General features: G+C 48.0%; 1 protein-coding gene across 1 annotated transcript; it reads right to left on the reverse strand.

Annotated features, from left to right (window-relative positions):
- Positions 1-5,727: 5,727 nt before the first annotated feature.
- Positions 5,728-6,675, reverse strand: LOC102457807 (olfactory receptor 52E2-like). Its single transcript, XM_006130385.3, has one exon. The coding sequence runs from the start codon at positions 6,673-6,675 to the stop codon at positions 5,728-5,730; it is 948 nt and encodes a 315-aa protein (XP_006130447.3).
- Positions 6,676-11,397: the final 4,722 nt, after the last annotated feature.

The raw sequence follows: 11,397 nt of genomic DNA on the forward strand, positions 1-11,397 counted from the left end.
CTGAGGTGACATGGACCCAGTCAATATAGGGATAATTTAATTCCTCCATGGTATCATTTGTATATCCTTTCTAATCTCCCACACCATTTCACTATCACTATCACTATCACCATTCTGGACACTTGATCTATGATATACCTGCTGCTACTAAAGTAGTATTATTGGAGCATGGAATAACTATCCAAATAGATTTTATTGGACAGTTTGGTTCCTTTCAGGTTTTTACTTCCTTTCATTCAATCTTTCTTTCACCTCTATTCCCATTCCCACATCAGCTCAAACTCCTCTCTCTTTCCAAAAAATATTGCACCTAGGTATTACTCTGCCTAATTGATGGTCCTCGTTCCATCAGGTTCTGTGTTGCCTATTTTATCAATATCCTCATTGAATAAGAGGCTCTTTAGATCATCCATCTTCTTGTTTAAATTTATAGCATTTGTATATAAACACTTTACAAATTGTCACTTTTTCATCAGTCAGCCATTATGCGATGATATTGAATGGGATATTTTTCATTTGATTGTTACTCCTCCTAAGTGAATTTTACCATCTTCCATCCTCTCCTTACTCAGACTTATAAGGGTATGTCTCCACAGCAAAGTTATTTCAAAATAACTTTACTAGTGTCTCCAAAGCCAAACCTCTATTTCAAAATTAATTCAGAATAGCGGAGTGCTTATTTCGAATTTGGTAAACCTCATTCCATGAGGAATAATGCCAAATTCAAAATAGCTATTTTGAAATAAGTGCTGAGTAGACACTTATTTCGAAATAGGGGGCCTCCAGCCTTCCCAGGGTGCCCTAGTGGCCACTCCAGCCTCAGCCAAGAACACTCCTCTCCCTCCTTCCTCCCCAGAGCCCTTAAAGGGGTTGACTCTGGCCACAGTGCCTGTGCCAGCTCCAGGCCTGCCAGCCCAGAGCCAACAGTCACTGCCCCTGACCCAGTGGCCCCAAAACATGAGCCAGCAAACCACTGGCAGCCCAGCCCTCCATCGCTCCCCAGGAGCAGTCTGCCTGCTCCCAGGAGCCTGCCAGGGCCAGGAGAAAGCAGGTGCTGATCCAGGGTGGAGATCATGGACCTTATTCAGGTTCAGGGGGGATGCCCCCAACATCCATGATCTCTGCACTAGATGGAGGAATGTGGCCGTCTATGGCAGGATAGCTGCCAGCCTGGCCACCAAAGGTCACATGCGAACCCAGGAGCAGGTTAGCATGAAAATCAAGTTGGTTCAGTGAGACCCCCAAACCTGAGCCCTGAGCTTCCCCTCCCCCTTCTTCTCCTTGCGTCTCCCTTCCAGCTCCCTCCTCCCAGGTTTCCCCCTCCCCTCTCCCACCCTCTCTTCTCCCCTCTCCTGCCTCCTTTTCCCAGTCTCACCAGAGTTTCATTCTCCTCTCCCCCAGTTTTGTTAAATAAAGAGAGTTTGTGTTCATGAAAATACATGTAATTTATTTGACATAAGGAAGGGGGGTTAGGGAGGAGTAAGTGGAAGGACATGAGGGAGGAATGAGGCACAAGCCCCCATTGGGGCACACCAGGGAGGCTCTTAGTGCTCCTCGGGGTGGAAGCTCTCCTGCAGGGCCTCCTGGATACTGACAGCCCCCCGATGGACCTCCCGGATGGCATCCTGCAGAAAGTGCAGCCAGGCTCACAGCAACGCATCAAAAAGAAGCACCAGAGTGCCCAGGGGCAGCTCTGGCTCCATGTTGCAGAGTGCTGTGGTGTCCCGAGTGAGGGCAACCAGAGCGCGCAGAGACAAAATGCTTTGCTGTCCCTCATTGAGGTAAGCAAGCAAGCAGGGAAAGCTGAGAACTGGCTGTCATAAGAGTGACAAGAATGGCGTTGAGCCAAGCACACGCATACCCAGTAAACAACTGAAGCATAGCTGGTGTAGGGAGTCCCATGCCTGCTGAGTCTCACCAGGGACCTAAACCTTGGAAGGTGCCCTGGATCCCCCCAGCTGGAGCCACATCCACTGTGGCCGGGTACGAGGTGTCACGTTATTGGATTCTAAAGATCACTGCTGCACCCATGGGGGGGGGAGTTACCCCAAAAGTTGGCACAAAGCATGTGATACAAGGATGGATCCCTGAACCATGTGACCTACTCTGGCCAGGAAGATGCCAGGAGAAGTATATAAGTGCCATGTGGAAATCTCCATCTGGTCTTCAGTTCAGCTCCTGATCCCAAACGCAGCCTTGCAGGGAACAAGGAGCCGGAAAGAACCGTGGACCCATCCTGAGATAGGATGTGCACCAGAGACTTATAAGCCAGCAGGCTGTAACATCTCTGCTAAGAGCCTGCAATGAGAACTTGGTGATTCGGTGCATGTGATGTATTCTCCTTAACAACCTGACTCTCCTGCTTTTCTTTCATTCAGTAGATTTTAGATTGTAACGGATTGGCTCAGCATGATCTTGTGGTTAAGATCCAGAGTGTAAATTGATTGGGACCTGTAGCTGGTTTCTTGGGACCAGACGAACCCATTTGAGGTAGGTGAGATTGGGTTGTATAACCCCTCATTTGTGTGCTAGGCCCTGGTCACAGGAAGAGCTCAGGTGTCTGAGGGGTTTTGCTTGTGAGGCTTCTGGATGGACAGATTGGAAGCTGTAGTGCTCGGTGTGACTGGTTTGTGGCCTGTTTGGGAAGGTCTCTAGTCTGGGGCTGTAAGGAGCCCCAAGTTTGAGCAATTTGCCCTGAGAAGATGCCCTCAGCTGTGCCCAGACCCGGCCCGGTTAGTCACACTCGGTGACTAGAACAGGACTCCTTGCGGACTGAAGGGGCGTAAGCATTTCCAAGTGCCTGTTGCTCGTTTTTATGCATTGCTCTGCCTGTACTTATTCATGTATTACTTTGCAGTAGCTGTGTAGCCATCTGGCAGTATTAAGCCTATAACAGTAGTCACATAGTGAGATTAATAAAAGCAACTATCCTAATTGACTCTGTCTTGAAGCGAATCTACAGCCCTGTTGGGCCCTGGCCTTCTGAGTTGACACCCTGGTAATTTTAAGTGATACCAATATGGTCCCATTGAATTTGATGTGGAGACCATTCTTCCTGTATACTCTTCTCCTTTCTCAAACAGTTCCCAAGTTACTAATAAATCTAACCCCCTCCACCTTCTACTACAATCTCATCCACACTTGGGCTATGTCTAGACTGCAGGCTTCTTTCGAAAGAGGCTCTTTCGAAAGCATCTTTCAAAAGAGCCTCTTTCGAAAGATCGCGTCTAGACTGCAGGCGGATCTTTCGAAAGAGCAATCCGCTTTTTCGAAAGAGAGCACCCAGCGAATCTGGATGCTCTCTTTCGAGGAAGCCCTATTTACATTGAAGAACGCCTTCTTTCGAAAGAGGAACTTTCGAAAGAAGGCGTTCTTCCTCGTAAAAAGAGGTTTACCGCCATCGAAAGAAAAGCCGCGTTCTTTGAAATAATTTCGAAAGAACGCGGCTTGAGTCTGGATGCAGGGGAAGTTTTTTCGGGAAAAGGCTACTTTTCCCGAAAAAACCCCTGAGTCTGGACACAGCCATTGAGACTCTGCATTTCCATCTGTTGATCTTCATGCTTCGGAGTCATTCTTCTGCACTGATTAGGCCTCAGTTGGAGGATTGTGTCCAGTTCTGGGCACCGCATTTCAAGAAAGATGTGGAGAAATTGGAGAAGGTCCTGAGAAGGTTCGCTAGATGAAAGGTCTAGCGAATACAAGCTATGAGGGAAGACTGAAAGAATTGGTCTTGTTTAGTTTGAAAAAAAGAAGCCTGAGAGGGGACACGATAGTGGTTTCAGGTATCTGACGGGGTGTCACAAGGAAGAGGGAGAAAAAATATTCTCCTTGTCCTCTGAGGATGAGACAAGAAGCAATGGGCTTAAACACCAGCAAGGGAGGTTTAAGTTGGACATTAGGAAATACTTTCTAACTATTAGGGCGGTTAAACACTGGAATAAATTGCGAAGGGAGGTTGTAGAATCTCCATCATTGAAGATATTTACGAGCAGGTTAAATAGACATCTATCAGGGATGGTCTAGACCAGGAGTGGGCAATACTTTTTTTTCCAGGGACCACTTCAGAAATTTTTGAAGTGGCCCCAGGCCACACCAGAAGGGGCGGGGCCAGGATACTTCCCTCCTTCCCTACCCCCAGATCATGATTGACTGAGGGTGGGGAAGTACCTTTGCCCCCACAGAGGTGCCCATGCCCCTTGCAGTGGGAGGAGACTTTGCATGCTCCCTCTTCTCCCACAGGCCAATCAGGACTTGGGGGTGGAAGACTGGGCGAAGTCTCCTCCAGCTCCTGGCAGGGCGGAGGAAACTTCATGCGCTACCCCCTGCCTCCAAGGCCCTAATTGGCCTGGGGCAGAGGAGAGGCAGGGCCTTTGCAGACATGATCAACCCGCTTGGAGGGCTGGATACAGCCTGCAGAGGCCCTTTTGCCTGCCCCCCACCCCAGTCTAGATGATGCTTGATCCTGCCCTGAGGGCACGGGACTGGACTTGACGACCTCTCAAGGACCCCTCCAGTTCTAGTGTTCTATGACTCCTGTTTCAGCCAACGTGTTTCTGAAAATGCTACTCTGGAGGTCCTGGACTTCAATCTTTTATATTTGGCTTCCCTACATCATTACTACTTGCATGTACCACCTGCTTTCCCCTGATAATACACATATGTCTATCGAGATGTCTCAAGAGTTCCACAGTCTTTGCACATAAGTCACCAGTGGTTCTCCCGGTCATCCCAAACCCAGCTATCTAGGTTTCTGATGATTTAATCCCCCATTGCCAGTTTTTTTTCATATTATGTGGAATTCCATCCCCCGCAGAGGTAGCCTCAGTAGGAGAGGATCCCATGACGCCAACTTGACAGAATGTCCCAGCTGCTCCAATGTGATGTTCTCCTTCCCTGCTTCTCCTTCTGTCTCTCTCAGATGTTGTCCTCCCAGCTTCAAAGCTGATCCCCTGCCCTGCCTCCCAAGACCTGGCTCAGGCCAAAAAGTGCCCAGCCCACACCCACTGCAGGGACCCTCCCTAGCAGGGAGGTATTGAATAATAAAAAAGGGAAATGACACACTGAACTCATTTTTCCTGGCTTTGTAGCAGAGCGTTAGGGCCCACATGCACGATGTAGCATAATTTTGCCTGACTGCAACTCAACTCTTCCCGCAACCCTCAACTGGGTTTGTACGTGCTTCTTAGCTTTCCTCTCTGCTCCTGCCCAGCCGGTCAGCTTCAGCGCTGTGTCCTCCCTGCTCTCAGACCAGACTCTTAGTCAGTCTGGAGACGCTCCTGTCCCAGCCTTGGAGCACACGGAATTGCAATGGCAGGGAAGGGAGGTGGAGATGATCTAGGAAGGAGAGATGGATGGCTGGAGAGAGATTGTCTGATCATCGTTTGAGTAACTGGGTTGGTGGTTTGAGGCATGGGGGTAGAACAACAAGAAAATGTTTTATTGTGGGGGAAGAGGTGAAGGAAATATTGAAGGAATAAACGGGGCAGGGAAAGGAACCTCAGGGTGCAAGGTACCAGGAATTAGAAAGTGGGCAACCCCATGAATGAATGAGTTGAACACAGACCGATTACTCGGTTTGTCCCACAGACACAGCATGGTAAGGCTAGGACAGGGTTTAATGTCACTTTCACTCTCCAGTCAGAATTTCACAGAAGAAGGCCCAGCACCATGTCACCACCCAGCTCTTGTCTGATCTCAGTCTCGGAGCCAGAGAAACAGGAGAAATCCTTAGGTACCCTTTTGAGTAAAGAGCCGGAGCAGCCTGTTGTGGATCTGCTTGGTCCTCACCCCATAGATGATGGGGTTCAGCATTGGGGGCATCAACACATACAAGTTGGAAATTAAAATATGGAAATGCAGGGGTACTTTCTGGCCCAGGCGGTTTACAAGGGAGATGAAAAGAAGAGGCATGTAGAAGGCTAGCATGGCACAGAAGTGGGAGCCACAGGTTCCAATAGTTTTGAGCCGGGCATCTTTTGTGGGGAGTCTGAAGATGGCCCTGAGGATCTCGATATAGGAGACAGCAATAAAAATCACATCCAGCCCCATCACACAGAGTAGGAGAAAGAGGCCGTAGTAACTACTCACACGAATGTCAGCGCAGGCCAGGCTCACCACACCTATGTGTGAGCAGTATGGCTCAGGAATGATGTTGGTTCTACAATATGGCCACTGCCTTGCCAGGAGGGGACAGGGCAATGTGAGGATGACACCACGCAGCAGCACGGTCAGGCTGATCTTGGCTACAATGGAGTTTGTCAGGATGGTGGAATGTCTGAGGGGATCACAAATGGCCACGTAGCGATCATAGGCCATGGCCGTGAGTGTCCCAGACTCCATTAGTAAAGTGCAGTGAATGAAAAACATCTGGGTGAGGCAGGCACTGAAATCGATCTCCCTGGAATTGAACCAGAAAATACTCAGCATTTTGGGCAGGATGGATGTAGAGAGGACCAGGTCAGTAGCGGCCAGCATGCAGAGGAAATAGTACATGGGCTCATGGAGGCTCGGCTCCATCTTCACAATGAACAGGATGCTAAAGTTCCCCAACATGGCTATAATGTACATGGTGCAGAAGGGGATGGAGAGCCAGACATGGGCTGTCTCCAGGCCAGGAATGCCCTGCAGGATGAAGGTGGAGGGGTTGGTGAAGTTGTTTCTGCTGGAATCTGACATGGAGAAAGGGAGAAAGTGTCTAACTCAGATATAGAATAGTATCACATGGATATTCCTCATGGCTTGTATGTACCCAGGGTCTCAGGTGATGGTCACAGCATACCTGGATGGAGAGACAATGTTCGTATGAGACACGACATGCACTGCTGGGGGCTGTTCTCATGGGTGGAGCGTATTGGTCACTCTCCACACACTGACCAATGACATTTGACTGTTCAGAGAAGTGAGGTATGAACAACCTACTAATGCCCATTCCACATTTTATGATTGTCCATGTGTCAATAATGCCAATGTGTTGTACTGCAGGAAACACAAGTGTGGATATTCGTTATATGTCTTTGTTCCTTAATGCCCAGGCTACAGCGTCCCTGCTGTGGTAAGTTCCCAATTTACCCAGTTTCTAAAAATGTGAGAGTGGGGAAACACCAAATCAAGAAGCGTACTGGGGCGAACATGTCAGTAGAGCCACTATATTGTGATGCAGGAAACCTGAATAGGCTACATCGGGAAACACAAGTGTGGATACTCGTTACACGTCTTTGTTCCTTATTTCCCAGGCTTCAGCGTCCCTGCTCTAGTAAGTTCTCAATTCACTTAGTTTCTAAAAATCTGAGGGTATGTCTACACTACCCCGCTAGTTCGAACTAGCAGGGGTAATGTAGTCATCCGCAATTGCAAATGAAGCCCGGGATTTGAATTTCCCGGGCTTCATTTGCATAAGCGGGGAGCCGCCATTTTTAAATGCCGGCTAGTTCAAACCCCGTGTCGCGCGGCTACACGCGGCACGAAGTAGATAGTTCAGATTAGGCTTCCTAATCCGAACTAGCTGTACTCCTCATTCCACGAGGAGTACAGCTAGTTTGGATTAGAAGCCTAATCCGAACTAGCTACTCCGTGCCGCGTGTAGCCGCGCGACACGGGGTTCGAACTAGCCGGCATTTAAAAATGGCGCCGGCCGGATTCATGCAAATTTAGCCCAGGAAATTCAAATCCCGGGCTTCATTTGCAATTGTGGATGACTACATTACCCCTGCTAGTTCGAACTAGCGGGGTAGTGTAGACATACCCTGACAGTGGGTAACGCCAAACCAAGACACGTACCGGAGTGAATGTGCCATAGCAGAACGCAACTCAGGGAAAGGCCTGGGTGTCATTGCTGGCAGCTCAAAGGAACCAGCTAGTGCCCAACACTAACACTATTCAGGTGCCAAAGGAACGGGGTGGTCCAGACATTCCCCCAGTTTTGATCACCCAGTCACTCCGAAGGACAGAGTAGATGGAAGGAGGGTTTCCCTGATGGGTTATGAGAACTGCCATGTGTGGACAGATTGAAATGCCTGAGAATGCTTAAGGAAGAAACTAAAAAGGAAGAATATGGTAGAGGAAAAAAAGAATGGAACTGATTACTTTCTCATGGAGAAAAAACAACTTAAAAGACAATGAAAAGTTCTGCACCATCTTAAAGATTAACAAAACATGTAGATGGGGTCATGAGCTTTCATGGGTACAATCCACTTCTTCAGATGAATAGAGCTAGGGATCTGGGGTACGAATAAAGAGCAGAGAAAGACAGAGGATGGGGAGGAAAAGAGAAGGAAGAAAAAATAGCTTAGGAAGAAATAGGAAGAAAAAGTGTATGATCAGTTAGGCTACGTCTAGTCTATGGAGTTTTTCCATGATACCAGAGTTCTGCTTTTTTTTTGTTGAAGAGCATGGACACTCCTTCCGAAGCTCTGTCTTCTTCCTCCCACGAGGAAGAAGGGTTCTTCTGAAAGAGGAGGATTTTCTGAAATTTGGTCTGTCTACACTGGGCCAAATTTTGGAAAATCCTCTTCCGAAAAAACTATCAGAAAAAGCGGCGAGGGGTCCTGTGGCACCTTATAGACTAACCGAAGTGTTGGAGCACAAGCTTTCGTGGGCAAAGACCCACTTCGTCAGATGCATGTAGTGAAAATTTCCAGAGGCAGGAATAAATATGCAGGCCAGGATCAGGCTGGAGATGACGAGGTGGATCCAATCAAGGAGGATGAGGCCCACTTCTAGTAGCTGATCTGGAGGTGTGAATACCAACAGAGCAGAAGCTGCTTTTGTAGTTAGCGAGCCATTCACAGTCTTTGTTTAATCCAGAGTTGATTGTGTCAAACTTGAAGATGAACTGTAAGCTCTTGAAGAATTCCACAGGGATTTCAACAACTTCCAATCCACAATCACTCTCAGCCTAGACCAGCCCACATGAGAGATCCGCTTCCCTGACACTATAGTACAATTAAACAACAGCCACATTTCCATCACTTTATACCAGAAACCTACCAACTCTTACACTCACCTTCATGCCTCTAGCTTCCATCCAAGACACATTTCCTAATCAATTGTTTACAGCCAGGTCCTAAGATTCAACCGTATCTGCTCCAGTCCCACGGACAGAGACAAAAACCTACAGGATCTCTAGCAGGCATTCTTAAAACTTAAATACCCACACAGGAAAGTGAAGAAATAGATTGACAGAGCCAGACAGGTACCCTGATATCAGCTTCTTCAAGACAGACCCAACAAAGAAAAAAACACAAAACTACTGGTCAGCACCTACAGCCCCAAACTTAAACCCCTCCAGGGCATCATTGATAATCTTCAACCTATCCTGGAAAATGACTCCTCACTCTCACAGGCATTGCGGGACAGGCCAATCCTTGACTACATACAACCCCCTAACCTCAAACAAATTCTTTCCAGCAAGCACACAGGGGAGGGAAGCAATACAGAAAAAATGAGGGAAAAGGGAAAAATCAATAGCAAACAATACACATTGGACGTTGTGGACATTTTAAGGGATATTAGAAACAGTGAGAAATCCATGTCCGGCAGAGCTAAGAATAGCCAAAATGAGATTATTAACTATATAAAGAACACAACAAATCTTTAAAAAAAAAAAGAAAGAAAGGATCTGCCATTTCCTAGAAAGAGAAAGAAAAGTCACTGATGTTGCAGGAAAGGTCGACGTATTCCCGAAATATTTCTGTTGTGCATTCACAAAGAGGCACTCAGAGGCACTCATGTCACATGAGGTGATGAAATACATTCTTGTCCACTAACAGTCAATAAGGCTGTTAAACAGCATCTATTGTAGGGTATGTCTACACTAGCTCCCTAGTTCGAACTAGGGAGGCTAATGTAGGAATTCGAAGTTGCAAATGAAGCCCGGGATTTAAATTTCCCAGGCATTATTTGCATCTTCCCATCCAGGCACCATTTTTAAATCCCCTTAGTCCGAACCAACTGCCCACAGCTACACGCGGCAGTCAAACGTTTACTTGAACTACGTCCTTAGTTCGAGTTGACTGTTACACCTCTTTCCACGACTTAGTTTGACTTAATGTTTGACTGTCGCGTATAGCTGCGGGCAGTTAGTTTACACTAAGGGGATTAAAAAATGGAGCCCAAATGGGAAGATGCAAATAAAGCCCAGAATATTTAAATCCCGAGCTTCATTTGCAACTTTGAATGCCTACATTAGCCTCCCTAGTTTGAACTAGGGGTCTAGTGTAGACATACCCATAGACACTTGGAAACCCGGGACTTGTGAGCTAACCGATCTACGACAAATGTTATTTGCATTCAGAGATGCACAATCAGGCAGCAGCAGAACCAGAATATTTTTAAAGGCAAATCAAAGGCAGACGTGTGTTAAATAGAAACTATTAAACTAACCAAAACATTGACAGAACTGGCCAGGTTAGGACTCAGTAGAAAAGCTGGTCTGGGATTAGTTAATGCCAGTCACCAACATGCTTTATGGAAAACTCCTCCAGTAATACGAGTGCACATCTGGCTGAGAAGGGAACAGCGCACATGCAAGAGACTTTGATTTCTCTGACGCCTTTGATGTAAGAGGGAAACCTGACAGATCAACTATGTGCACTCTGCAATAGCATCAGAGCACCCACAAAATAGACAGACATCTGGTCACTCCGGGATTCCAGACAGACGATGTCCATGGGCCCCTGTCAGCCAATGGGGCTGTTTCAAGTAGGGCTCTGCAGCGATCACTTGTAGGCCTTGTGTGATTAGATATTTTCATCAATGACCAGGAAGCAAACTGAAAACATTTGGAGATAAAAGCTGTGCCTGAGCCAAAGGCCGGCAGGGGGATTACAAGGAGGCCAGGGCAGGCACCGATGGATTCTGCTTCCCAGCAGATACTCAGCAGATACAGCCCCCCGTTAACAGCCTGAGCCCGGAGATGCTGGGGGGGGAGGGAGGTGACAGTGTCTAGGCAGTGACACACAGCCGGCTGCTGAGGGCTTGGCTCAGTTCTTGCTCCTAGGAGAGTTTTGCCTCAGGAAGTCGAGTAAACTCTGAGCCATGGCCAGAGAATATTCTCCTGCCTTGTCCATCTGCTGGCATCTTTCATCCGACAGGATCCACTTTGCACCTGAAATGCAGCTGCCGTGGGCTAGAGGCCGTCCGCAAAGAGGGACATTTTCACCAGTAACACAAGGGCCCCAGAACGTTCAGTGTCTGTGCAAAGCAGAAAGGACCCCGACTTACTGTCTATCCCACCACTCCCACAGTGCACTGGGTTAGTCGAGCAGAGGAGCCCCCAGCCAGAGCTGGTACCTGTGAGTGCTGAGAGGGACGTGTTTCCCTGGGAACCCCCCTCAGGCAGCCGCGTCCCGCACCTCTCTCAGCCCAGCATCTGCAGCAGCGTCCCGCGCCGAGAGCCGG

The sequence above is a fragment of the Pelodiscus sinensis genome, chromosome 1, assembly GCF_049634645.1.
Source record: "Pelodiscus sinensis isolate JC-2024 chromosome 1, ASM4963464v1, whole genome shotgun sequence".
Taxonomy (NCBI): domain Eukaryota; kingdom Metazoa; phylum Chordata; order Testudines; family Trionychidae; genus Pelodiscus; species Pelodiscus sinensis.

Excerpts from the sequence above, each read along its gene's own strand:
- LOC102457807 (XM_006130385.3), bottom strand. The coding sequence starts at position 6,675 with ATGTCAGATTCCAGCAGAAACAACTTCACCAACCCCTCCACCTTCATC.